The sequence below is a fragment of the Suncus etruscus genome, chromosome 6 (genome assembly GCF_024139225.1).
Source record: "Suncus etruscus isolate mSunEtr1 chromosome 6, mSunEtr1.pri.cur, whole genome shotgun sequence".
NCBI classification, from domain to species: Eukaryota; Metazoa; Chordata; class Mammalia; order Eulipotyphla; family Soricidae; genus Suncus; species Suncus etruscus.
Genome location: NC_064853.1, coordinates 25,822,712 through 25,850,455, shown reverse-complemented (window position 1 = coordinate 25,850,455; position 27,744 = coordinate 25,822,712). Strand labels below are relative to the sequence as shown.

The 27,744-nt window shown below is 37.8% G+C and overlaps 1 protein-coding gene across 2 annotated transcripts in view; it reads right to left on the bottom strand.

The window, feature by feature from the left end:
• Positions 1-27,744, bottom strand: part of TUT4 (terminal uridylyl transferase 4) — an 88,475-nt gene that overhangs the window by 27,908 nt on the left and 32,823 nt on the right. For both annotated transcript variants that reach the window (XM_049774617.1, XM_049774618.1), the window contains exons 7-18: positions 25,154-25,223; positions 23,452-23,578; positions 22,189-22,308; positions 21,831-22,043; positions 16,676-16,850; positions 11,855-12,543; positions 7,759-7,909; positions 7,076-7,162; positions 5,487-5,590; positions 1,800-1,857; positions 1,611-1,714; positions 946-1,035 (exon numbers count right to left, since the gene is read on the bottom strand). In XM_049774617.1, the coding sequence (XP_049630574.1) occupies positions 946-1,035; positions 1,611-1,714; positions 1,800-1,857; positions 5,487-5,590; positions 7,076-7,162; positions 7,759-7,909; positions 11,855-12,543; positions 16,676-16,850; positions 21,831-22,043; positions 22,189-22,308; positions 23,452-23,578; positions 25,154-25,223 (1,988 nt within the window). The remainder of the gene's footprint in view (positions 1-945; positions 1,036-1,610; positions 1,715-1,799; positions 1,858-5,486; positions 5,591-7,075; positions 7,163-7,758; positions 7,910-11,854; positions 12,544-16,675; positions 16,851-21,830; positions 22,044-22,188; positions 22,309-23,451; positions 23,579-25,153; positions 25,224-27,744) is intronic.

Genomic DNA, 27,744 nt, shown 5'->3' with positions numbered 1-27,744 from the left:
TATTAAATCCAAATATCAGACTTCTTTTGTTTGTTTTTTGTTTGGGGGCCACACCCGGTGGTGCCCAGGGGTTACTCCTGGCTGTCTGCTTAGAAATAGCTCCTGGCAGGCTCGGGGGACCATATGGGACATCGGGATTCGAACCAACCACCTTTGGTCCTGGATCGGCTGCTTGCAAGGCAAACGCCGCTGTGCTATCTCTCCGGGCCCTTATATCAGACTTCTTAACCATCCCAGATTCTTTTTGCTTGTTTGTTTTATTTTGGATTTGAATCCGGGCCATGCCCAAAAACTCTCCTGGCTCTGCACTCATGCATTACTCCTGGCAATATTCAGGAGACCATATGGGATTTTGGAGATAGAATTTGGGTTAGCTGCATGCAAGACAAGTGCCTTATGCACAGTACTATTGCTCAAACCACTATCATCCCAGAACCTTTTTTTTTGGGGGGGGGGGGGGGGAGGCAAACCCACTGATGCTTAGGGGTTACTCCTGGCTATGCGCTCAGAAATCGCTCCTGGAAAAGAAAAAAAAATCGCTCCTGGCTTGGGGAATCATATGGGGCACTGGGGATCAAACCGAGGTCCATCCTGTGTCAGCTGCATGCAAGACAAATGCCCTACCACTGCACTATTGCTCTGGCCCCATCATCCCAGATTCTTAATTACAATGTATGCCAACTGCTGCTCTTGTTGCTGAAAATCATTACTGCACTAAAGAGCTTGACTACTGAAAGTTCTGCTAGACTTACACATATAGAACACAAAAAAAAACAAAAAAACTTAAGAATTAACCCACTCTGGTACAAATTTAAACCATCTATTACTATTTCTTTCTTAAAACTCAGATAAAATTCAGTAATTTTCAGAAGTCTGACAACAGTATTTCATTTCAACTATCATGAGCATTATAACAAAGGAGATCACTAACATATCCATAAATACCTTAGCAAATACTTTCATAGTATATCCCAAGTACTGCACTCTAGGATCAATAGCTGCATAAGTAGCTAGCATTCTTGTATTGTGTTGAGCCTGAAAAAGAATTCCATATTTATAAGCATTTCAGTTTATTCAAATTAAACTTACAAGTAAGATAACTATAACTCCAAATATATGTAATTACAAATGTAAACCATTAAACACCTGTAAATTAGACAATGGAAATAACCTTCAATCAGGATTAACAAAAATGTTTCAGTTATTCTCATCTCATTTAAAAGTTCTAAACATTAACATATAGTTAATCTGTAAACTTTTAATATAACAAGTGCAATTTGACTCCATAGATTTAAATTTTACAAAAATACAAAACTTGGGGTCCGAGAGATAGCACAGCAGTAGGGAGTTTGCCTTGCACATGGCCAACTCAGGTTGGACTTGTGTTCAATTCCCGGCATTCCAAATGGTCCCACAAGCCTGCCAGGAGCAATTTCTGAGCACATAGCCAGGAGTAACCCCTGAGCACTACCGCTGTGACCCAAAGACCAAAACAAAACAAATTAAATAAATAAATACAAAACTTATACATTATATGTCTGAAACCCAACTTTGAAGAACTTTGGAAATCACAATGATTTCAGTAAAATATTAAAAAACACAAAACTTACCAATGTATTATATAAGCTGATATCACCTTCTAACCCACTCCGTCTGTGTTCAAATTTTACTATAGGCACTTTGGCAGTAGTTATAGGCAAAATGTTTCTTAAACCTGATTTAAAATAAATTTCACTAGTTTAAATAATTTTCATAAAGCTAAACACATGCCATTAAAACTTATAATTTAAAAATCATACCTGGATGTCTCTTAAGAATTTTCGCCAAATTTTCAATTATTTCTTTACAATTTAATTTCTAAAAAAAAATAAATAAATAAAAAAATTAAAGTTCGTGGGATCGAACTGGTCTTGCAAAATTCTATATTAGCCTCAACACTTAACACTAGCCTTTAAAATCTCTACTCAGATAACACATAATACTGTTGCTTTATAGGCCTTCTGTATCAGCATCATCTGGAAATAATAAAAATACAAACTCCAATACCCTAAAACATTAAATAAAAAATAATATGCATCATAGAATCTCAGGGTAAGTTATATACACAATGAAGTTTGAAAAGCACAAACATACAATCACTTTCAAATATAAGGATAAGTAACTAAAGATGGAGTTGGTGAATGTGAAACATAAAAATGTTAAGTTCTGAATTTAAACAAATTTAAACTCCTGAAACAAGTGTTGCAGACTAGATGAATCTCATACTATTCTGTAAAATCCAAACAGAATATAAAAACCTTCTTTATAAAGTAGTTGGAAAGATTCCATCAAACCTATAAGATACTTGGCATCGTGTGCAATATGACTTGAAATGTGAGCTATTATGTTAATGAAAAAGCAATCCAATTATTAACAGTGCAGACTTCTTACCTGTGTATCTTCTTACCACTGCACATTTAAAGCACTCAATGTTTTTTAAAATCAAAGACAGTAGAGTTGATATGGTAATGATAACCAAAATAGAAAGAACAAAAAAGATAAAGGCATTATAAATTAACTAGATTCGGGCCGGAGAGATAGCATGGAGGTAGGCTGTTTGCCTTGCATGCAGAAGGACGGTGGTTTGAACCCCAGCATCTTATATGGTCCCCCAAGCCTGCCAAGAGTGATTTCTGAGCATAGAGCCAGGAGTAACCCCTGAGCGCTGCCAGGTGTGACCCAAAAACCAAAATCAAACAAACAATAAATTAACTGGGTTCAATTGGAAGAAATACAGTATACATTGAAGCCCACACTTGTTACTAAAATCACCTTTGCATATCCTCAATCTGCTTTGTTTGTTTGTTTGTTTGTTTTTGTTATGGGCCACACCTGGCAGCATTCAGGGATTACTCCTGGATCTTCGCTCAGAAATTGTTCCTGGCAGGCTCGGGGGGACCATACGGGATGCTGGGAATCTAACCCAGGTCCATTCTGGGTAGACCGCTTGCAAGGCAAATGCCCTACCACTGTGCTATTGCACCAGCCCTCAATCTGCTTTTAATTATGAGAGTAGTAAAGTAGCTATCATAGCTTAATCTGAGGGCTCCCAGAGAAAATCTTCAGTTAATAATCAACACATGATAAAATTATTCTTCTCTATCATATAATACTTTATAATATTTTATTTTTCACTTATAGGTTTTATTTTAAACACTTTCCATTAATTTTTCAATGTGAATGTCATAAATTATGTAATATATAAAATCCTAATGATTAGAAATCCGGATATTAAGTTTTATATTAAAAAAATACCTAAAAGCCTAATCTCCTTCCTGGGTAAAAAAACAACAACAAAACCTTCCTATTTCATTATTTTCTTCTTTGTTGGTGTTTTTATTTTTTGGTCCACACCTGGCACTACTCAGAGGTTACTACTTGCTCTGCACTCAGGAATTGCTCGTGAAAGACTTGAGGTTAATGGGCTAAGGGGACCATATGAAATGCCAGGAATTGCACCCTGGTAGGTTGAGTGCAAGGCAAATGTACCATCTCTCTAGCCCTTCTTGTTCTTCAGAATGGAGATGACAGCCTCTTTTGAAGTATATGGCAATGAGAAGTTAAAGAGAACTAAAATTATTTTCACGGTATTTAAATAAAGATTAAAAAAAAGAAACCCAGACCCGGAGAGATAGCACAGCGGCGTTTGCCTTGCAAGCAGCCGATCCAGGACCAAAGGTGGTTGGTTCGAATCCCGATGTCCCATATGGTCCCCCGTGCCTGCCAGGAGCTATTTCTGAGCAGACAGCCAGGAGTAACCCCTGAGCACCGCCGGGTGTGACCCAAAAACCAAACAAACAAACAAAAAAAAAAAAAACCCAACTGTAACCAGATTTGTAATCAAGGTATTTAAATAAAGATATTAATAAGAAAGTAAAAGAAATAAAAAAAAATTTTTTAATCTTTATTTTTGTTCTTTCTGATTTGGGGTCATACCTGGCAATGCTCAGGGGTTATTCCTGGCTCTGTACTTAGAAATCACTCCTGGGAGTGCTCAGGAGTTGGGTTGTTGGGGATCAAATCTGGGTGGGTAGTATACGAGGCAAATGCCTACCTTCTGTACTTACTGTTCCAACCCCTTAACTTCTGTTTCTATACAGGAGATACTTAAACACCAGCAGCAACATCTATAGTCAGTAAAGAGGTTCTACCAAGAATCACCACATCTCTACTCTGGTTTAACAACTTACAAACCACCTCTTGTAAACCTAGTTCAGGAACACATGGGTACACTATTCTGATGAATTCTTTTATATTCCCACAGACGTTATCTATACTGACACCACCACAGATGCCAGAAGCTGGCCTCACCCCAATATTGCAAGCAGAACTTGATTTTGGAACATAGGTATCAATGGTTATGCAGGGGAAAAAATGAGGAACTCAAAGATCCTCTCCTTTTAGTTGTTGCTACGAAGACTTGGGACATTTTTCCCTGTCCAATCTGTTTCTTTACTATATATAGCATAGAGAGTCTCATTCCAGCAGTTGAGGCCTTATATAAAAGAAAGCACAAGCACCCACTTTCAGCGAAGATACTTGCTCTGGGGAAAGGTCTACTCCTGGCATTTCACCGTGGAACTCAGAAAGCTTTCAATTTTCACAAAGTAGTGGTTAGGTTCTACAATACTATTAGTACTAGACTTATTTCAGCTACATTATGGGTTAAGTAAATTACACAGAAGCAGTAAGATAAAATGGAAAGAGCATGAACTCTGGAGTCAGACAGACCTGGGTATACGAATCCCGGCTCCAACATTTACTAGCTGTGTGACCTTGGGCAAGTCAGTTTATCTCTCTCAGTTTCCTCATCTGTAAAATGGGGGAAATAATATCTACCTCGAAGGTGGTTGTAAAAGTAAAATGAGATAATGTATGTAAAAGTGTATACTAAGGACTCAGTAAATGTAGATCCACTCCCCACCCAAAATGAGTTTCTAAACGCTATCCTAAGAAATGTATCAGAACATTGTTTTTACAAATATATTGTGCGCCAGATATTTATCATTAAATTCTATAACATGACCCATTTGTAAGTTAGATGACCACCTATATTTTTCCCATCTGTACTGCTTAAAGAGAATCAACTTTTAAAAGAACTATGAAAAAAAAGGATTAAGCAAAAAATAACCAAAAAAGCATCAGCTTTACATTGATTCTAATAAAAAAAAATTTCCATGGTATGTTGAATTACTTAAAGAATTCAATACAAAACACCTGTCATTTAGTGATAAGGTTTTTTTTCTTTTGCATTATACAATTAACAAAACAAACCAATTTAGTTTAGTTCATACATGTATACTATACTTTGCACATATGAGCCCAGGGTTAGATCCCTAGAACTAATATAATTATTTAAAGAATGATACCAAAATGTTTTATCAATGCAACAAAATAAAATGTGTATATTCATCATTGGAAGAAAATAAAACTTTCACATCTCTTACCTCTGCATTTTCATGGCCTTCCAAGGTCATACAAATATCCAGATCACTATCACGAAATCCAAATCCATTCTTAGACGAACCAAATAAGCACAATCTTGCCTTTACTAAGCAAAATAGGGGGGAAAGTCAAGTTTTTAAATTAATAAGAAATTTTTTATCACCTGCTAAACACACGATCTTGATCACCTTATGCAGTAAATCTTATTTCATCGGTCATCTTTAGCAGATACCCAGAGAAAATTTAGAACGCTCACCTACAGTCTATCTTTTGCCCATCACAAGATATTCCTATATCAACATATCTTCTTTTTCAATTTTTTTACTCATAAAATTAACAAGTAAAATACCAAGTTTACCCAAACCTACTACTGTTCTTATCTCTACTACTCTATAAGCAGTTTTATTATCTACTCAGTTGCCCAAGCCAGAAACATAAATTAATCCTTATTACGTATCTCTTTCAACCTCTAAATTTACCCCTAGAGCTTCAGTGTCCATTGTAACATAAATTCATAAATTGTAACATAAGTAAACTATTACAATAAATTATTTAATAAATAACATATAATAAATAAAATATATTTATATAAATATAAAATATATTTTATTTATAAAATAAATGAATTTATAAAACAAAATTTAAAAATATATAAAACATTTGTTTATTAGATAAATATTTATACATATATAAAATATATAAAGTAATATATAAAAATAAATAATATTACAATGATAAATTGTAACATAAATTAATCACTTTCATGGTTTTTGTTTTGTTTTGTGGTTATACGTGGCAATGCTCAGGGGTTTTTCCTGGCTCTGCCCTCCTTTTTCTGATATCTAACACATAATGCCAACAAATTATGTTGGCACTACATTTAAAGTAAATCTCATTTCTCACTTTCCAAACCGTATCGACTCATCTGAAATTTCCAAATGTCTTTTTTTTTTTTGAGGGGTCACACTCAGCAGTGCTCAGGGGTTACTCCTAGCTCTATACTCAGGGGTCACTTCTGGCAGTGCTAGGGGACTATATATAGGATGCTGGGGATTGAACCCGGGTTGGTCTTGTGCAAGGCTAATGCCCTATCCAATGTGTTATTGCTCTGGCCTCCTCTTAAACATTCTATTTGCTTGTATTTTTACAAGTCTTTCCTTCATTTTCTCAGATCAAGTCTGTTCAGTACTTTCAGTACTAAAAGTCTCCAAAAGGTTTATTAGAGACTCAAAATAAAATTCCAAGTACCAACATTAAGATCTTAATGATCCAATCTCTCTGATCTTATTCTTCTGTTTAGTCTACCTGAAACAACAATATACATTAGCCGTACTGACTCTCTTCAAATATACCGAGCATCTTGTGGTTGGCAAGACAATACAGAAGGTAGAGCACTACTCTTGCACACAGCTGACTTAGTTCAATCTTTAGTACCTCATATGATCTCCCAAGTCCCCACAGGTGTGATCCCTGTGCTATGACCACCAGCCAGGATCCCAAAAACAAACAAATACACATAAAAAAAATTACATACCAGCACAATTCAGACTAAGAGACTAATAACAAAAGCAATTAAAATCTTTATACATACCATCATATTCTTTTTGAATAAATTTTTCTAGGCCGATTAAAATTTGTTCTCTGTTGTGTTGTTCAGAGAAAGGTGGTGATAATTCATCTAAGATTTTGTGAAACAAAAAGGGAGAAAAAAATTGAAATGGAACCTAAGGTATTTTTATTCTAAAGCACTATTTAAAATTCTTTTTGAGTTCTCTAACTTTTTTTTTTGGGGGGGGGGTCCAACCCAGTGGTGCTCAGGTGTTCGTCCTGACTCAGAAATCACACCTGGCAGGCTCAGGGGACCATATAGGATCCAGGAATCAAACCTGGGTCCTACCACTATGCTATCCCTCTGATCCAGAGTTCTCTGACTCTAAAATAAAAATGTTACAGAGGAAACTTTAGGAGACACCAGAAATGTACTTTTTGAAAATTTATATATATACTTGTCATGATTTTTCCATAAAATATTTATAAAATATATTTACTTTTCCAGACTTTTCCCCACTAGATATTCCACTTAGCCTGCACACTTGCTTGCTTTTCCTTTGGGTTAAGACTACTTATTACTCTAGACATCTAACCTATTTATATTAAGCCTGATCCAGATCATGTCTTGGATTTAAATGTAAGGAAGTTGTTGGAAAAATTAAAAGTAAATACTTTAAATCTAAGATTCTATTTTTAGTAAGAGTTACAAATAATTAGACTTACCAAAACATTTTTTACATACTAAATCAAGTATTTCCCGAAACCGGTTTGTCATTGGTGGTAAAGGTTTTAGATCAATTTTCCGGAAATCCTCTGGGCAATCGTTTTTTGAATGGCCATCCTTCTTGCAGATGCTGCATACTATTGTTGGTGGCTATACGAAAGGGGAAAAAAATCTGATGATGTAAATAAAGTACTGAGGAACTTCATCAACACTCAGAGAGTGGCCCCAACAATAATCTTTTATTTAATTCAGTTCTGATTAATATAAGCATTTTCAGGACAGTTTTTAGGGGGTGAGGCTGGGGGTTCAAGGGCCACTCCTGGCTCTGCATTCAGGAATCATTCCTGGCAGTGCTCAAGGGACTATATGAGATGCCAGGGATTGAACCCAGGTGAACTGGCCGCAAGGCCAATACCCTACTATCAATGCAGCCTCCTCAGGACATTTTTTTAAAGACACTAACTAAAGTGCTAAATATAAAACAACAAAACTTTATTTTCTTCACAGTTACATTATCAAAGTTTAGATTTAATTTGTAAGATGCAGAAAACCTACAAAATAAAAATGTAAAAACAAATTCAAACTTTGGTCAGCTATCAAAATGCAGTATTACTGGGTTGTTTTTGTTTTGTTTGTGGGGTTGCATTCCTACCTAGTGCTGAGAGCACATGAGCCACCTATATGGACTCATGGATGGTTTTTTGTTCAGACTGACAATGGTGCTGGGTATTGCCAGGACTGACTGAACTCGGGTTCCTCCATGGCTCCATGCACTACATTTTAAACTACTTAATATTTTGTAGGGGCCAGAGAGATAGCATGGAGGTAGTGTGTTTGAATGATGGTTCAAATCCCGGCATCCAATATGGCTCCCTGAGCCTGCCAGGAGCGATTTCTGAGCGTAAAGCCCTGAGCACTGGCAGGTATGACCCAAAACCCAATATTTTTTTTAATATCAAATGGCACTTGTTACTGTACACATAATATTTCCATCCTTAGAATCAAACAATTTCAGTGGGGATGGAGCAATGGTGCAAAGCAGTAAATTGTCTGCCTTGCCCACACTAGCCTAGGATGGACAGCTGTTCAATCCCCGGTGTCCCATATGGTCCCCCCAAGCCAGGAGTGATTTCTGACCACAAAGCCAGGAGTAACCCCTGAGCGTCACCGGGTGTGGCCCAAGCACCCCCCCCCAAAAAAAAAAAAAAAAAAACAATTTCAGAATCCTAATCTGGCTAAATTTAACTTATTGGATTTGTATGGTATTCAAGATTCCAAATTGCAGGACTTACAGTCTATGGATAAGGAAAAAAATGTGACTCTTATTATAGGATGCCTAAATGTAGAATTAGCTTCTTCCTCAAAGTTTAACCTAGGTACTTATCATGAATTTTGATACAAAGTCTTATACATTCACACATACCTCTATGGAAATGCTGTAATGTGGGCTAATTGCTGGCACCACAGGAACTGTTGAGGGTGGACTTCAGGGTTATTTTATAGGGTTTGTTGTTGTTGTTTTGTTGTTGTTATTGTTGTTATAGTTTTTTGGTTTGGGGAACACACCCCTGGCTCTGCAATCAGGTATCACTCCTGGCAAAGACTGGGAACAATATGGGATGCCAGGAATGGAACCAGATTGGCTGTATGCAAAGCAAGCACCCTACTCACTCTACTATCATTCCAGTCCTGCTCCAAAAGAAATTTCTTTTGGAAATTGTGAGAAGAAGGGCCACATCTGATAGTGCTCAGAGGCATTCCTGGCTCTGAATTCCTTACGTGTTGTCAGGATTTGAACCAGAATAGTGACTAATATAGCCGCATGCAAGGCAAGTACATTAACTTCTATAGTATCTATCTCTTCAATTCTACCAGATTTAGGAGGGAAAAAAAATGAAATGACTTAATTACCAGAAAATTCTGAAAAACATTATAGACAAGAAAATTGAAATTAAAGAGCTACCTGAATTGCCTAGGAATGTAGAACTTGTATAATCTATGTAGTAAATTATGGTTGTTCGATAATAAAGTTGTTCTACAATTTGCCATTTTTCATTGTTTCATAGTCTATATGCCCTAAATACTGCAACCTAAATAATATGCTGCCAGATATATAATTACAAAAATGAATACTGCTTAGTAATTAGCATTTGTAAGGCTTACTAATAAGAATTGCTAAAACAAGCTGCATGACTTTCCAATTTTTTTCTTGGGCAGGGGGAATTCCCAAGCAGTGGTCAAAGGGCTGGAATGGTAGCACAGTGGTAGGGCATTTGACTTGCATGTGTCTGACCCAGGACAGACCTGGGTTCAATTCCCAGCATCCAATATGGTCCCCCGAGCCAGTGGCAATTTCTGAGCGCAGAGCCAGGAGTAACCTCTGAGCACCACCAGGTGTGGCCCAAAAACCAAAAAAAAAAAAGTATCCTAGCAGTGCTCAAGGGCCCCTACAGTAATTCTCAGCCAACTAGGACATGAGTTCAGCCCAAGGTTGTAAAGATGCAATACAACATGGGCTTATAGAGATAGATACACCCTAAGCTATTCTTATGGTGCTGGGGCTCCAGAGCTGTTCCCAGCAATATTTGGAGAACCACATAGTGTCAGGAATAAAACTGTTTGTGCACATGCTAAAGCAAGAATTTTAGGGTGTATGCCCTAACTGCTATACTATATTCTGGCTCTGACATTTTAGTTTTTAAATATTGCAATATTACATTCAGCTTCTATATGATCTGAAAATCTAAAAATTTACAACCTGAAGTGATTTATTTGAATTATCTTTGAAGCAATGTGACTTAGCTAAAACATTTGGTGGGAGGGGGGCTTTCCAGTAATGCTTGTGAGCCCAGAGATCATTCATGGCAATATTCAGTTCAGCAATAAATCCAAGCCTCTAGGTCCAGTCACACAGTGCTAGTGCTGCTCAAGACCAGTGGTACTGGGCACAGATTGAAGCTAGGTGCCACCAGGGCTATGTTCTTTTTTGTAATGTATGTAATTGAAATTCAGGCTATTGCACTTTAACAGCAGAAACAGTAAGATTTTTATCAATGTATAAGGTCTACATAAATACTCAGTAAGAGGTTCAGTAGTAAAGTAAAACTCTGGAAAATTATTTTTATTCCTGAGCTAAGTTCTCAATTATCTTTAATATGTTTATATATTTATACTATCCCCATCACTACCAAGGCACATCAAAACAAAAAGAATTTTAAAACAATATTCAGTGGGCAAGAAATGGATGAAAAAGAATGCCTTGCATGTGGCTGACTTAGTCAAGAATCTGGCACACAGGGTAAAGTCTTGGAGGCCCCTCAGCAGCACTGAAGTACCCTCGCACCCAACCATCATCAGGGTGGCCTGGAAAATAAATGGAACATGGTGCAAACAGGAACATGTCCTTGGACCCTCTCACTGACTGCTTAGTCAAGAACTGCTGCAAGGGTCATCCAGGTTTCCTGAACACAAGTTGGAAAATCCAAACCAAATAAAACCCCATAATATTTGGGGGCTAGGAATAAGCTCACAACATTTAGACCCTTGACCACAGAAGGATGTAGCCTGATGACCCCACCCAAGGAAAAAACCTGGAAAGTCATACAGCTTGTTTTAGCAATACTTATAGGCAAGCCTTACAAATTCTAGCTTAATTTCTTGGGCTGAGTGCAGCTATTATCAAAAAAAATTTTTTTTAACTTAAATAAATTGCTATTAAAAGTTTATAAGCCTTATATTTTCTTTCATGAAAGAACAAGAAGCATGTGTCTTAAAATTAGAAAAACCAATGCCAAACTTCTTTTCCCAAAATCTAAGAAAAAATGTTATATAGATGGAGGAAAAAGTGAAATGAACCAGATAGTAATTAAGTGATGAAACTAGTTTGGATTTTATTCCTTTAAAGACAACTATAGGCAAAAAATGCAAATAAAAAATAATATATACATGTATATGTATAAATATATATCAAAGTATTGTTTTATAACAAATCTACCATCATTGAAGCTATTTTCATACTAAGTCTAGAAACTAAATAAAGTCATAAAATAAAGTCACAAAAATTTGCAGACTGTATAGAAATTTATTGTATCTTACCTTGCCAGAGGTTAAAATAAACTTATCAAACACATAACACAATTCCTGGTTGGGGTGGTTATCATCATGAAGGTCAGAAGCATCTTCTGTAGGCTTGCAGTTACAAGAGGTAGCAGATGTGTCAAAGCACACAATCTGATGAGAACTCTCTGTTTCTAAATTTGACCTGCAGTCTATACCAGCAGATCCATCTGAATCAGAAGACTTTTTGTTAATACAGTTACTCTGGCTGAGTTCCTTTTTTAAGCAAGTTTCTGAAGGAGCTAAATTATCTGGCTTCACTGTTGCAGCCGTTAATTCACTACCTTCACTGGTAGAGGGAGATGAACATTCCTGTCCCTGTGCAGCCAAAGTTGGTTCATTTACTAACAAACTGCCATCTTCAGTAATACATCTCTGTGATGTACATTCTGTTTTAGATTTTTCAGGTTGATCAGTTGGAGCACTGATTTTTTCTGAGCTTTTTCCAAGTTGAGTGCAACAATTCGATACCACATTGTCAGATTTTAGTGATTTCTTGCTGTTTATTTTTCCTTTTTCTTTTTTTATGGACTCCATTGATTTCTTTCCATCTTTTCTCTGAGGACAGGCAAAATACCTATAAGCTGCCCTGAATCTCTCCACAACATATTCATAAACAAGTTGGCTGTTTAAGCTCCGTGCAACATTCCTCTTGACTGAAAATGGATCTTAAAAAAAAAAAAGTTAGGAGCTAAGTACTGAGAAATTACATTTTTAATTTACACAGATCCTGTAAAAGGTCAGCATATTACATTTCCTCCATTTTTCTAACGTAAATCCCAGTAAGAATTGCTACAAAACTAGCAAGAGAAATGTAGCATGTTATATATTTTGGGGGCTACATCCAGTGATGCTCAGGGATTACACCTGGCTATGCGCTCAGAAGTTGCTTCTGGCTTGGGAGACCATATGGGACACTGGGGGATAGAACTGTGGTTCATCCTAGACTAGCTCAGACAAGTCAGGCACCATACCGCTTGCACCACCACTCCAGCCCCTAGCGTGTTCTATTTTGAGTTTTTGTTTGCTTTTTTGGGACACACCAAGTGATACTCAGGAATCACTTCTGTGGTGGCCATGGTGATCAGAGGACCCTGTGAGGATCAAGGCAAGCACCTCACACAATGTACCATATATCTCTCTAGCTCAGCAGTAGCTTTCCCCTTTCTACCATTAATTACAAGTTTTAATGAGGAATATATATCCCTTTATAGTCCAACGTTCCTCAAACTTTTTAAACAGGGGCTAGTTCACTGTCCCTCAGACCATTGGAGGGCCGGACTATAGTAAAAACTAAAACTATGAACAAATTCCAGTGCACACTGTATGTATCTTATTTTGAAGAGAAGAAACAAAACAGGAACAAATACAATATGTGGCCCATGGGTGTAGTTTAAGGACCACTGCTTTATACTGTCAAATTCCAAACCATTAATATTCTCATCACCATAATACTCCTTAATCATGTACAAATAAAGCAAGTTAAAAGTAATTACAAATTCAGAGCTTCAAGTTTTAATTTATTTCAATGAGGACCAATGAGAACAGTATGGGGTTAAGGGACTTGCCCCAAGCAACCTCAGTTCAAATCTCCAGTAGGGGTCATTCCTAAACAGAGGAAGGAATAACCCCAGAGTACCACTGGATGTGGCCCAAAACTCTAACCACTATCCTTTTTTTGGTTTATTTTAGATTTCATTTACACAACTTTAGTAAATACAAGAGGTAAAACAGAAAGGAAAAGGGAATCCTAAGAAAGTAAAACAAACCAAAATTTACATTTTGGTCCAGTCTAAAATAAAATGTCCATCCTAGAAAGATTTGTACTAACTATCCTAATTCTTAAATACCCTTCTGAGAATGTTTAAGGGTTTGGGTTTTATAACCCTGAAATAATAAATATACCCAGTAAAAAAGAACAAAGACTATGGAAAAGATAATATATATTCCTTCACTACTTAAGAGCATTAAATAAAATTACTAGCAAATGGGTCTTTGGACTGTTGTTATGGCTGGGACATCTGCTTTGTGTTATGACCTTAAATCCATTAGTTTTAATAAACTTTTCCCAGACTCTTTTCCCCTTTTATAAGAAAAAGTAAAATAATAAGGGAAATTAAGATGACCGTAAGATTCAGAGCACATTTACTTAATGTAAGAGAATACAAGATATGAGTATATGTTTAAGAATATGTTAGAGAGGGACCGGAGAGATAGCACATAGATTTGCCTTGCAAGCAGCCGAACCAGGACTGATGGTGGTTCGAATCTCAGCATCCCATATGGTCCCCTGAGCCTGCCAGGAGCAATTTCTGAGTTTAGAGCCAGGTGGTTATTGAGAACAGCCAGGTATGACCCCCCACCCCCAAAAGAATATGTTACTACAATTCACACTAGAAAAGGCTTTTGCAGAAGGGGCAGAGTGAAATTATAGCAGGTAGGGCATTTATTTTTCTTAAAAACAGCAGATCCCTGTCATCCCACAAGAGCCACCAGGAGTGATTCCTGAATACAGAGCCAAGAATAACCTGTGAACACCATGAGTGTGATCCCCTCCCTCAAATAACAAAAGACTAGCAGAGACTGGAGGGAGACTATATAATCTAAGCAGATTAAAAAAATGGGTAGAAATTTAACTTAATTATTAAATAAATAATTAATTATTGAATAAAATGTTATGGAATTAAATTTTTATTTCAGAATTTAATTTATCAGGTCAGAGATACTTTTGCTCTATGAGGACCTGGTTTGTCTCACATGAGGACTGGGTGGATTTGAGGTTTTTGGTTTTTTTTTTTTTTTTTTTTTAGTTTCCTTTTGGTTTGGTTTTTAGGTCACATCTGGTGGTGGCTCAGGGTTTATTCCTGGGGCTCCATGCTCAGGAATCACTCCTGGCAGCCATGGGGGACCACACGGGATCAAACCAGGTCAGCTACATACAAGGCAAAAGCCCTACCTCGCTTGAGTCCAGAGGAATGGGAATCCCTGACACCACAATAAATTAAAAAAAAAATTTCCCCATATTTGGGCCACATGTTGGTGATGCTAAAGGATTACTCCTAGTTCTGTATTTAATGATCACTCCTGGGAGCACTTGGGGCACCATATATGGTGTTGGGTATCAAACTTGGGTTGGCTTTGTGCAAGGCTAGTGCACTACCTGCTATACTATCACTCTAGCCAATATTTGTTTGCTTGCTTTGTTTTTGAGCTACACCTGGCTATGAACAGGGATTATTCCTGACTCTGCATTCAGGAATCACTCCTGGCAGTGATTAGAGACCACATGGAATCAAATCTGGGTCAGATACATGCAAGTCAAGCACCTGATCTGCTATACTATCATTCCCATCCCTTAAAAAAACATTTTATAATGAATTAAGAAGCCATTCTAGGGGCCAGAGCAATAGCATAACAGATAGGGCATTTGTGTTGCACACAGCGGACCTGAGTTCAATCCTGGGCATATGGTCTCGAAGTCTAACAGGAGTAATTTCTGAGCTCAAAGCCCTAAGTGCCACCGGGTGTGGCCAAAAAAAAAACCCCAAAAGACAAAAAACTAAAACATAAAACAAAGCCATTCTATTAACTACTCTATTGAAATGATCTTGATAAAATTGGGAATTGATGTTGAACCTTGTTAACATCAACTTTTCTATTTCCCTATAGATTACATTTAAAAGATCACATACTTTAGAAGACAATAAACAAGATTTCAAAGCAAATTTAATCAGAAAAACCTTATAGTATCCATGACTATTTTCTAACTTTTAATTAAATATAAAAACAAAAGTAAAAAAAAAAAAAAAGTACTGGGGCCAGAGTAGTGGCACAAGCTCGGCATCTGCCTTGCCTGTGCTAGCCTAGGACGAACCATAGTTTGATCCCCCGGCATCCCATATGGTCCCTCCCAAGCCAGAGCGATTTTTGAGCGCATAATCAGGAGTAACTCCTGAGCGTCACCCAATTGACCAAAGCTAGTGAACTTAACCAGTATATTTATTGAATGAAACCAATATGTTTATTAAATTTATTTTCTGTTTTTGGTACTTTGAGAGGCCACGTGTAGCAAGTGTTCAGTGCTTTTTCGTGGTAGAACAGAGGGGCCAAATGAAATGTCAAAGAACAAACTCAGGTTAGCTGTATGCAAAGAATGCATGCAGTATTCAATATTATTGCTCTGGCCCTGAATGAATAAAAATCTTTAAATACTTTATAGTCCTATAATAATGCTTCATTAAGAATTTACTTAAAAAAAAAAAAAAAAAAAAAAGAATTTACTTTAGGGGCCTGTGTGGTGGCGCAAGGGATAAGGTGTCTGCCTTGCCCGCGCTAGCCTAGGATGGACCAAGTTTCTATCCCCCGGCATCCCATATGGTCCCCCAGGCCAGGAGCAATTTCTGAATGCATAGCTAGGATTAACCCGAGTGTCACCGGTATCGCCTCCAAAACAAAACAAAACAAAACAAAACAAAACAAAATAATTTACTTTAGGAGGCCAGAGCGATAGCACAGCAGTAAGGCCTTTGCTTTGCATGCAGCCAACACAGGACGTACCATGGTTCGAATCCTGGCATCCCATATCAAGCCAGCCAGAAGTGATTTCTGAGTGCAGAGCTAGGAGAAACTCCTGAGCAATGCTGGGTGTGAACCCCACCCAAAAAAAAAGAATTTACTTTAAATAATGACTATTACTGTTATTAATAGTACTACAAAGGTAAGAGACAAAAATCTATAATGCTGTATTGTAAACAAATGCATGGCATACCAAAAAATATTCTACAAACAAAATGTTCTCACCTTCAATGGCTATCCGTCTTTTAGGCCAGTTTTTGTTTTCTCTTGTTAAAATGTCTTGTATCCGTACACAGATAACATATTCCTCCAAAGCAAAATCCAGTGTGTAAAATTTTAGCAGCTCTAACCATAATTGCCCTAGAGATATCTGATTTTGTTTTCCCAAAGTTAAAGGAGACTGGAAAAGAAAAAGAAATACATTTTCATTTAAACTTCACAAAACATTACTATTGCTCCAGCCCCATAATTTCCCTTTTTTTGTTTGTTTTGGGGCCACATTCAGCAGTGCTCAGGGGTTACTCCTTGCTCTGGGGCCAGAAATTACTCCTGGCAGGTCTGGAGGACCAAATGGGATACAGGGGATCAAATTCAGATCAGCCATGTACAGGGCAAACACCCTACCAGCTGTGCTATTGCTCTGGCCCCATAATTTCCTATTTATAAAGACCTTGTCAATCACCTTTCAACAACTAAGCGATAAAAATGTAAGTAACTTGTCAAAGAGTATGTCACAACTGACTACAGAGTTCCAGTTTACAGTCTCCTAGAAATGGTATGCCCTTTTTACTACACTAGTGATGCTCAACTTTGGCTGACTACTGAAATCAAAATACATGAATAGTTCCTCCCATCTCGTACATACTTCCCAAGATTCTGATCTGAGGACCAGAGCTATAAACTAAAAAGAGAAATTTTTATATTATTTATTTTTGGTTCACACCCAGCTGTGGCCAAGGCTTACTTCTGGCTCTGCAACCAAGGATCACTCCTGGTAGGAATCAGGGGATCAAATGTGGTACCAGGGACTGAACCTGCATTGGCTGCATGAAAGGCACACCAATTTTACTATTTCCCTATTCCACCCAAAAACAACAAAAAAAGTAAAGCCACTTACAAGATTCTCACATACAGCCAAGCTTGCAACATAAGTCTAATAATGACTGAACTTTCAGCTGTACTTACTTTTAAAAATATATAGAAATGCCCTGGGTTTTCAAAAGCTAATGATTTAGCAAACATTCGTTTATAGAGTCCATATCCATGGCATTTTGCTGAGGATAATCTTAAAAATTAGATCATAGGCTAGAATAATAATACAGCAGTGTAGAACACTTTTGTTGCAAACAGCCACCCCAAATTCAGTCTTTGGTACCACATATGGCTCCTCAGGCCTCACTATGAATGATCCCAAAGTGAGCCTGAGGACCAGAGACAGGCAGACAGACACAAAAGAGACACACGCGCACGCGCGCACGCACACACACATTAGTCTGATTATCAAGAGGTGAAAGAGTGGTGTGCAGTCTCCAACTTCTACTGTGTGGTTACAAGTCTTTCTTAAATCTGTTTTAAGTATATTGCTTGTCCCTCATTAGGTACATATTATCTTTAGGAATATGATTTCTTCCTGATGTACATATCGTTTGATCATTAACAAATGAACTTCCCTGATCCCTTATAACTCCTTTTAACCTAAAGTCTATAACATCTGGTATTAGTAAGGCCACTTGAACCTTTCTGAGGGAGTTGTATGCTTGAAGAATTATGGTCCAATCTTTAAGTTTGAATCTGTGTTTGCTCTGATTATTCAAATAGTCGTTCTGCAGGCAGCAGATAGCTGGGTTCAATTTCTGATCCTTCTTGCCACACTATATCACTTAATTATGCATTTAGACCATTACATTGACAGAGATTATTGTCAGTTTTGTGAGATTATTGCTATCTTTCTTTAGAAGTTTGGTATATTTGTGATGTTTCTCTTGCCTTACAATAATCTTTTAAAGTTGGTTTCAAGTCTACGAAGTTCCTAAGCTGTTGTTTATCCGTGAAGTTGTATATCATTCCTTTAAATCTGGCTGAGTAAAGTATTCTTGGGAGGAGTTCATTTGAGATTTTTTTTTAACTATATTCCCTGAAATGAGAAAATTTCCTAACAAGAAATGGTATACAGGGGTAAGAAAGCAAGTAAAAGGATTAATGCCAACATTTTCTACTGAACAAGTGAAATAATGAAAGGTCACCAACTTGAGATCAGAAACTGCAGATAGAGTAAGTCTGAGAGGAAAATCCTGAAATTTCATTTTGAATATCATAAGTTTTATCTATTAGGTACATAAGATACTAAGTTGGAAGCTGGAAATATAAGTATGGAGTTTCAGGAAAGGCTTGTCTCAAAATTTATACTTGGAGGGGATGGAGATATAGCACAGTGGTAGGATGTTTGCCATGCATGCGGTTCGCTCAGGATCAATCCCCAGCATACCATCTGGTCTCCGGAGCCTGCCATGAGTAATTTCTGAGCACAGAGCCAGAAGTACCCCAGAGCACTATCATGTGGCACAAAAAAAAAAAAAAAAAAAGCCCACCAAAGAAATTTAAACTTGGAAATCATTGTCAAACAAATAGTACTTAAATCCACAAAGAGAGCAAGATACAGAAAATGGATCAAGGACTGAAACACATCAACATTAAGAGACCAAATAGATAAGAGAAGCAGCATCAATAAATATTGACAAAGATTCATCACACATCAGTGTGAAATCCTAAAGTCAAGTCATGCAGGGTCAAAGAAGCCACAGACTTAGGAGCTGGAGCAATTCCTAATAGAATAAAAGTTCTTCAAATTAGCAATTAAGAATGCCCACCAAGGGCCCAGAGAGATAGCACAGCGGTGTTTGCCTTGCAAGCAGCCGATCCAGGACCTAAGGTGGTTGGTTCGAATCCCGGTGTCCCCTGAGCACTGCCGGGTGTGGCCCAAAAACCAAAAAAAAAAAAAAAAAAGAATGCCCACCAAGGTTCAGACAGACAGTACAGCAGATATACTACCTGCCTTACCTGCTCAGCCAATCAGATTTAATTCTAACATCCCATCTGGTTCCTGAGCTCCGGGACCAGAAATGATCCCTGAGTGCAAAGTCAGGAATAAACCATAAGCAGTGGCGGGGTGTACCCGTCACCCCCAAAATAAAATACATTGCAAAAAAATGGGAGACAAACATAAATAAATGTAAAGAATAAAATAGTTGAACAGACATAGCATGGTAATTAGTGGTGAAAAAGTATTGAACCAACATGCAGTAAATGGGAAAGTAACTATTTCCGGACATGGTAAGGAATTATAAATGCTGACAATACTTGGGAATCTAAAAAATACTGACCAGAGATGACTTAAACATTTCTTAATTTTCAAAAATCTGCTAAAAAAAGAGTACCAACAGAGCTGGAGAGATAGCACAGAGGTGGGGCATTTGCCCTGCATGCAAAACGACAGTGGTTCGAATCCCGGCATCCCATATGGTCCCCTGAGCCTGCCAGGAGCAATTTCTGAGCATAGAGCCAGGAGTAACCCCTGAGCACTGCCGGGTGTGACCCAAAAACCAAAAACCAAAAAAAAAAAAAAGTACAGAAAGAAAATTTTTATTGACAGTCAATCTAATGAAAGCAAATCAAGAAGTAAAGTGATGTGGCTGACAAATCAGAGGCTTTGGACCCTGAACGAAAAAAATTAGTGCCACAGATAGAAGTGGAGTCTAACAAGGCAGACTTGGTACTGTCAAAAGAGACAAATACGAAGTGTTCAATTGCTCTTATGGAGACTAACTTGGCATTCATTTTTTTTATTTTTTGGTTTTTGGGTCACACCCAGCAGTGCTCATTACTCCTGGCTCTATGCTCAGAAATCGTATCACCATCCTTCTGCATGCAAGGCAAACACCTTACCTCCATGCTATCTCTCCGGCCCCTAATTTGGCATTCTTATCCAGAAGATGAAGATTAATAATTGCATGCAGGGGACCAGAGCAATAGTACAGCAAGTAAGGCACTTGCCTTGCACATAATAAACTGGGTTCAATCTCCAGCATCCCATATGGTCCCCTGAAGTTGCCACGAGTGATTCCTGAGTGCAGAGCTAGAAATAACCTGAGTATGACAGGGTGTGCCCCTCCCCAAACCAAAAAGTTAATTTTAAAATAGAAGAATTTGAGGCCGAAGATGTGGCATAAGCGGTAAGGCGTCTGCCTTGCATGTGCTAGCCTAGGAGGGACCGCAGTTTGATCCCCTGGCATCCCATATGGTCCCCCAAGCCAGGAGCAATTTCTGGCACATAGCCAGGAGTAACTCCTGAGTGTCACCAGGTGTGGCCCAAAAACAAACAAAAACAAAAAACAAAAAAAAGAAGATGAATTAGCACACACCCTAAAGTAACATTAATTCCATAAACCATCATTTTTATCAGAACCCAAGTCCAGGGCCTGAGTGGTAGCATGCCAGGAGCCAGATGTGCCCCGACTCCCTCCCTGCCAAAAATAACCCAAGTCGTGAAGGAAATATTTCTTCCCTAAATAAAAATTTACATATAATAGCCTGAAGTGATATAAAATATGTAAATCTTCCAAAATGAAGTAAAATTAAGAAATTTATAAAGTAGTGGGAAATTAAAGCAAATTATCCCTCATCTCACAAGAGATCAACCTTCCTCTTCCTCCTCCTCTTCTCCCTGTCACTTCTTCATCTTCACCCCTCCTCACCCTCCCCTTCCTTCTCTCCCTCTTTCTTTTTTTTTTCTCTTCCCCTCTTCCCTCCCCTTCCTCATCTTACACCTCCCCCTCTCACCTCCTTCTCCTAGGGGGAAAAAATAAAAATTATATATAGGGTCAGTAGGCTTCTTCAACATCAATCTTCTATTAAAATGGTTTTAATCAAAGCATCAACTAGATTCTAAACAGAAAACGTGGGGCCAAAGCGATAGCACAGCGGTAGGGCATTTGCCTTGCACACGGCTGACCTAGGATGGACCTCAGTTCGATCCCCAGGTCCCATATGGCCCCCCAAGCCCGGAGCGATTTCTGAGTGCATAGCCAGGAGTAACCCTGAGCGTCACTGGGTGTGTCCCCCCACCCCAAAAAAAATTATTAAACAGAAAGTGAAGGGCTGGAGAGATAGCATGGAGGTAAGACGTTTGCCTTTCATGCAGGAGATCATCGGTTCGAATCCTGGTATCCCATATGGTCCCCCGTGCCTGCCAGGAGTAATTTCTGAGCCTGGAGCCAGGAATAACCCCTGAGCACTGCTGGGTGTGACCCAAAAACCACACACACACACACACACACACACACACACACACACACACGAACAGAAAGTGAAAAATAAAGCTTACTTTGCCATGCTTTTCCTTCACAGCATTACTTTGGCTGTCTGTTCCTGCTTTTTTAGAATCATCTTTTAGTTGGTCTGTTTTAGCTTTGTTTTCTTCAGTGATTGAGTTTTTCTCAGTTGCATTACTTGAATTCTTTTCCCATTTCACAAATGTCTCTTCTACTATGCCCTTCAGTTGAAAATCATCCATTTTTTGGGGATCAAAGCCTTCGATCTATGAAATAGCATTCCAAATTAATAGCAAAAAAGGTATTAAAAATATAAATATATAGAATTCAAGACCAGAATTCTAGCTTTAAATATCTAAAAACAAGACTGCAAAAATGAACTACATATAAATACAAACAAGTCATACTTACCCAATTTCCAAGTAAGCATGGAAGAAGAGGAGGTTTCCTTTGTTGTAGAAAAAACATAACCATTAAAGCAAAACAGTAAGAAGGAATTCCACCATCAGTCTGGGAGTCAATATAACACAACTGCAAAATTAAGAAGAAAATGTATCTTCATTTAGCTTCCTTTAATTTTCTTGGTTTACTGCACAATAAAAATTGATTATTTCCTACAACAATGCACCACAAAGAATCAAACAATTAACAATATAAGGAGACTTAAAAACTAACTTCACTAGAGCAGTGACTTTTAACGTTTTTAATAATATGTACATTACTTTATTGCAATTACAAAATTTCTAGTTAAATGGAATATCTATAAAGTGCTTTTTACTTTTCTTTTTGTTTTTTTTTTTGGGGGGGGGGAGGGGGCAGCACACCTGGTGATGCTCAGGGGAATTCCTGGCTCGGGGACCATACAAGATTCCAGGGATCTAACGGACATCTGTCCTGGATCAGCCATGGGAAAGGCAAATGCCCTACCTCCGTACTATCGCTCCAGCCCTACTCTGACCACCTTTAAGAACATTTAAGGGGACTTATCAGGCACATGGGCCAACCCAAGTTTGATCCTGAGCACCACCAGGAATGATCCCTGAGCCCAGACCAAGAATAAATCTAGAGCACGGGAGGGTGTGGCCCCAAAATAAAACAAAACAAAAAAAAAAACACTTGATGTTGTTTTGATGTCTTTATTTTTATTTTTTCTTTTGGTTTTGGTGTCCTACTCTGCAGTCCTCAGGGGGTAATTACTGACTCTGCAATAAAGAAATTATATTTTATATTTTTGGGCCACACCCAGAGGAGTGTTTTTGAGCCATTCACTCTGGACACAGGAATGCTAGGTGTGCCCAGGGATTCATTTGGGATGCCAGGGATTAAACAGGGTCAGCTGCATGTAAGCCAAGCTCCTTATCCATTATATGAGGGGTGGCAAACACGCGGCGAGCCACATGCGGCTCCTGGCCAAAATGAATGCGGCTCTTAGCCTCTTACCATTATTTTCTATACTGTGGCTCTTTGCCAAGTTTGGATTTTGTTCTGCTGCTTCTGAGGAGGGACCTATGAGGAAACTTTTATTGTCCTGCCCATAGTGAGAACTTACACACCACTATCTAGCTGGCAGTTATTTTTCCCCCATATACTATCATTTATGGTATATATAGCAAAATAAAATATAAATGATTTATCTTGAAGATTGGGTACCTTTTTTCTTCAGGTGTCACCTACCTTGGCCCAGTATCGAAAGGCTAATACCAAGGGAATAAAGACAGGTTCCATTTTACCAAGAGCAGCAAGTAAATCAGTAGTGAGGCATGCCATATCATTTCCTGCACTCACTCTACAAAGTAAACCACTGTAAATGAGAAAAAAAAATTCACAATTAAATGAGAAAATACTATTTCACTGTATTGCCTTAAAAACTAAAATACTTCATATTCTCTGGCTATCCTTTCCAGTCACCATATTTTAATGCCTAAGACATCATAATAAAATAAGTTTTAATAAACTTAGAGCTAAATTGGAAATTGGAAATAATATACATATACTTCTAGCATTATCAGTTAAAGATGTTTTAAATGTTCATTTATACTTAAAAAATAAATTGTTAAACCTCTGTAAGTTCATGATAAAATTCAAAAGTAGAATTCTTTAATTTATAAAATTTACCTAAATTTGGTTTTTGAGGGGAAAAATATTTTCTCTTCAATATCTAATACTATAATAGACTACGTAATTTATTCTCTTTGCTTTGCATAAGACAGAAGCAAAAACTTTGGAACTGACCAACAATACAATTTCCTGCTTTTACTTTTTCACTTTAAAAGATTTCGTAAGTTTATTGATATGCTACTATCAGACCAGAAATTGGAAATGATTTATATATTACCTTCAAGTAATGATAAAATTCGAAATATGTTAACTGGGTTGGCGGAACCACAGTCACAATATTTTGAAGGCAAGGAGAACATATCTAAGCATGCCACAGATAGAAAACAAGACACATGTGGTAGAAAAGATATACAAATCAGTAGACCTCCCCATTCCAATTTTGATTATCTTTCAATCAAGATGTACTTTCAAAGGCATCTATCTGGACTAACTCCCACTGATCTCAATATCTGAGTCAGGAAAAAAAAAGAAAGCTTTCTATCTACATAGATCTTTCTAGCTTTGAAGAAAACACAGTAATCTATAAACAGATGGGAGAGAGAGTACAGCGGGTAATGGTGCTTGCCTTACACACAGCCAACCCAAGTTCAATCCCTAGCATCCCATACTGATATCCCAAGCACTGCCAAAGTACAGAACCAGGAATAAGCACAGAGCATTACCAGGTGTGGCCCAAAATAAAATAAATAAATTAAATAAACAAAAAAATATGATCAATAAAAATATCATTTCTCTTTGTTTTCCATACTTTCAACTGGAATTACCATAAAATTTCTTTCACAGGCACTTATTTTCTCAATGCTGTAGACTTCTGAATAGAAAGGCAACATTAGTTTTAATGATTCATTTTTAATTTTACTAAGCTAAACTTTAGATACTAACAGATGTGATCTTCTTGAAAAGATTTATTTTTTCCTTCCAATGTGCCAGGAATCAAAAACCCTGGCCTTACACATTCAAGATATATGCTTTACCACTTAGCTACACTTTTATGTTTATATTCCTACAGCAAAGAATTATATAAATTTTAAGTACCCAGGCAATCATAAACTTAAAAATAAATTAAGTTTTGCTTTGAAAGTGTTTTATCTTTAACTGATGATTCTATTTCTTGTTCACATATTTTTAGTAAGCCTGCTGCTTTTAATAGAAACTCGCTTAGTCATATTAATCCAAGGAGAATTCTTTTAAAAAGATCCTCTTGAAAATGCGTATCGGGTTATTTTTTAATATTTAATTCTCTCTCAGTATTACCAACCTTTTCCGATCTTTGCACACCACAACAGGAACTTTAGCGTGAAAATCAGATTCCACATCTACATATAATACTAATAAGGAAAAGAAAATAAATCAAGTAAGCTAGTGTCAACATCTCTTAAATGTTTACTATATGGTAAACATTGCTAGTTTCCTTTCAAAATTCACTCATTGTTTCTGTGGGATAATCCACTCTTCTTGTTATGAGCATCAACCCAACAGAATCTCTTACCTCTTTGGTGTCATTTGTTGTATATCACAAACCACAGGCCAGTCCCAAATACTGTCCGAAAATTATAATCACCTTAAGAAAGGTTTTAACATTCCTAAAAGTTTGAATATTCCCAAGTAAGTATATAATCTAGCAATGTTGTTCAAACCCTCATAGACATACCATACAAGATACCCCCTGCTTTTGAGGGCTATTTCCAGAAGAGCAATAGAAAGAAAAACTACAATGCTTTTTTACATTCTTGTTAATTACAAGAATGCAAAGAATACAAACTCAACTGGTCCACTTGCTGCTGAATCTGCCCAATCACAGCTTCTATGGAAGGACAGAATGCAGCACATTTCTATTCTAAAGATATTCGTAAACCCAAGCAAGCCATAAATATATAATATAAATAAATATATATCATCTAAATATAGATGAATTACTATTTTTCACTTGAAGTTTAAATAGAAAAAATCAAAGCAATTTGTTATTAAGTACTTAATTCAAGTTGAAAAAATTACTGAAAACCTTTATGTTAAGAATACCATTATGGGGCCGGGCGGTGGCGCTGTGCTAGCCTAGGACGGACCGCGGTTCAATCCCCCGGCGTCCCATATGGTCTCCCAAGAAGCCAGGAGCAACTTCTGAGCGCATAGCCAGGAGTAACCCCTGAGCGTCACAAGGTGTGGCCCAAAAAAAACCAAAAACAAAAAAAAAAAAAAGAATACCATTATGGGGGCCGGGCGGTGGCGCAAGAGGTAAGGTGCCTACCTTACCTGCGCTAGCCTTGAACGGACCACGGTTCGATCCCCGGCGTCCCATATGGTCCCCCAAGCCAGGAGCAACTTCTGAGCTCATAGCCAGGAGTAACCCCTGAGCGTTACCGGGTGTGGCCCAAAAAAAAAAAAAAAAAAAAAAAAAAAAAAAGAATACCATTATGGGGGCCGGCGAGGTGGTGCTAGAGGTAAGGTCTGCCTCGTAAGCGCTAGCCAAGGAAGACCACGGTTCGATCCCCCGGCATCCCATATGGTCCCCCTCAAGCCAGGGGAAATTTCTGAGCGCTTAGCCAGGAGTAACCCCTGAGCATCAAACGGTGTGGCCCGAAAAATCAAAAAAAATAAATAAATAAGAATACCATTATGGGGGGCCAGAGTGATAGCACAGTGGGAAGGTCTTGCACGCAGCCAACCTGGAACTGTTTGATCCTCAGCATCCCGAGCCTGCTTGGAGTGACTTCTGAGCACAAAGCCAGGAGTAACCCCTGAACGCTGCCACGTGTGGTTTAACAGCCCCTCTCCCCCCAAAAAAAGAATACCATTATGCACGGTGAATATGATAATAAAAAACAAAGCTCAGATAGAAATTTGGAAAATGGGGCCGGTGAGGTGGCGCAGGATGTAAGATGTCTGCCTTGCAAGCGCTAGCCAAAAAGGACCACAGTTCAATCCCCCGGCGTCCCATATGGTCCCCCCAAGCCAGGGGCAATTTCTGAGCGCTTAGCCAGGAGTAACCCCTGAGCATCAAACAGGTGTGGCCCGAAAAAAAACAAAGAGAAAGAAATTTGGAAAATAAGTATATTAGCAAATCAACTAGTAATAGGATAGAGGTCTTTAAAGAGTACTATGAACACATAAAGAAAAAATGATTGTATAATCACACTGAATTTCATAAGTCTATTTTAATATCTATAATAATATTTTATGAATCTTAGTATAAAACACATTTAAAATATTTTTCTGAAGTTGGTACTGTCCAGTGAGCCTAAAGACATAAAGCTATATATCTCTAATCTGTAATATGTTTTATGGTTTTTTATGGTTTTTTTGTTTGTTTGTTTGTTTGTTTTGAGGGGGGTCACACCCGGCAGTGCTCAGGGGTTACTCCTGGCTCTGTGCTCAGAAATTGCTTCTGGCAGGCATAGGGGACCATATGGGATACCAGTATTCGAACTACCATCCGTCTTGGATCAGCCACTTGCAAGGTAAACACCTACCGCTGTGCTATCTCTCTGGCCCTTTTTTAAGTTTTTTTCATACAACTAGGAAGTATGAAATAAAATTAAAATTATTTTACATGATAACTAAACCAAAAATCTAATTTTTTTCAGGAGCTGGAGAAATAATAATTGGGTATTTACCTTACATGCAGAAAATCCTGGTACAAATCCCCAGTACCACATATAGATGCCTCAAGTACTACAAGGGGCCATCAATCCTGAGCAAAGTGAGGACAGTCGCAAAGCACTGTCTGGTATGCCTCTCCATACAAAATGTTAAAAAATCTAATTTATCAGAAAAAAATGGCACAATGGAGTGAATAATGGAGACCTAATAGAGCAGAGAGAAAAAAAATTTTAAAGAGGGTCTAGAGGACCA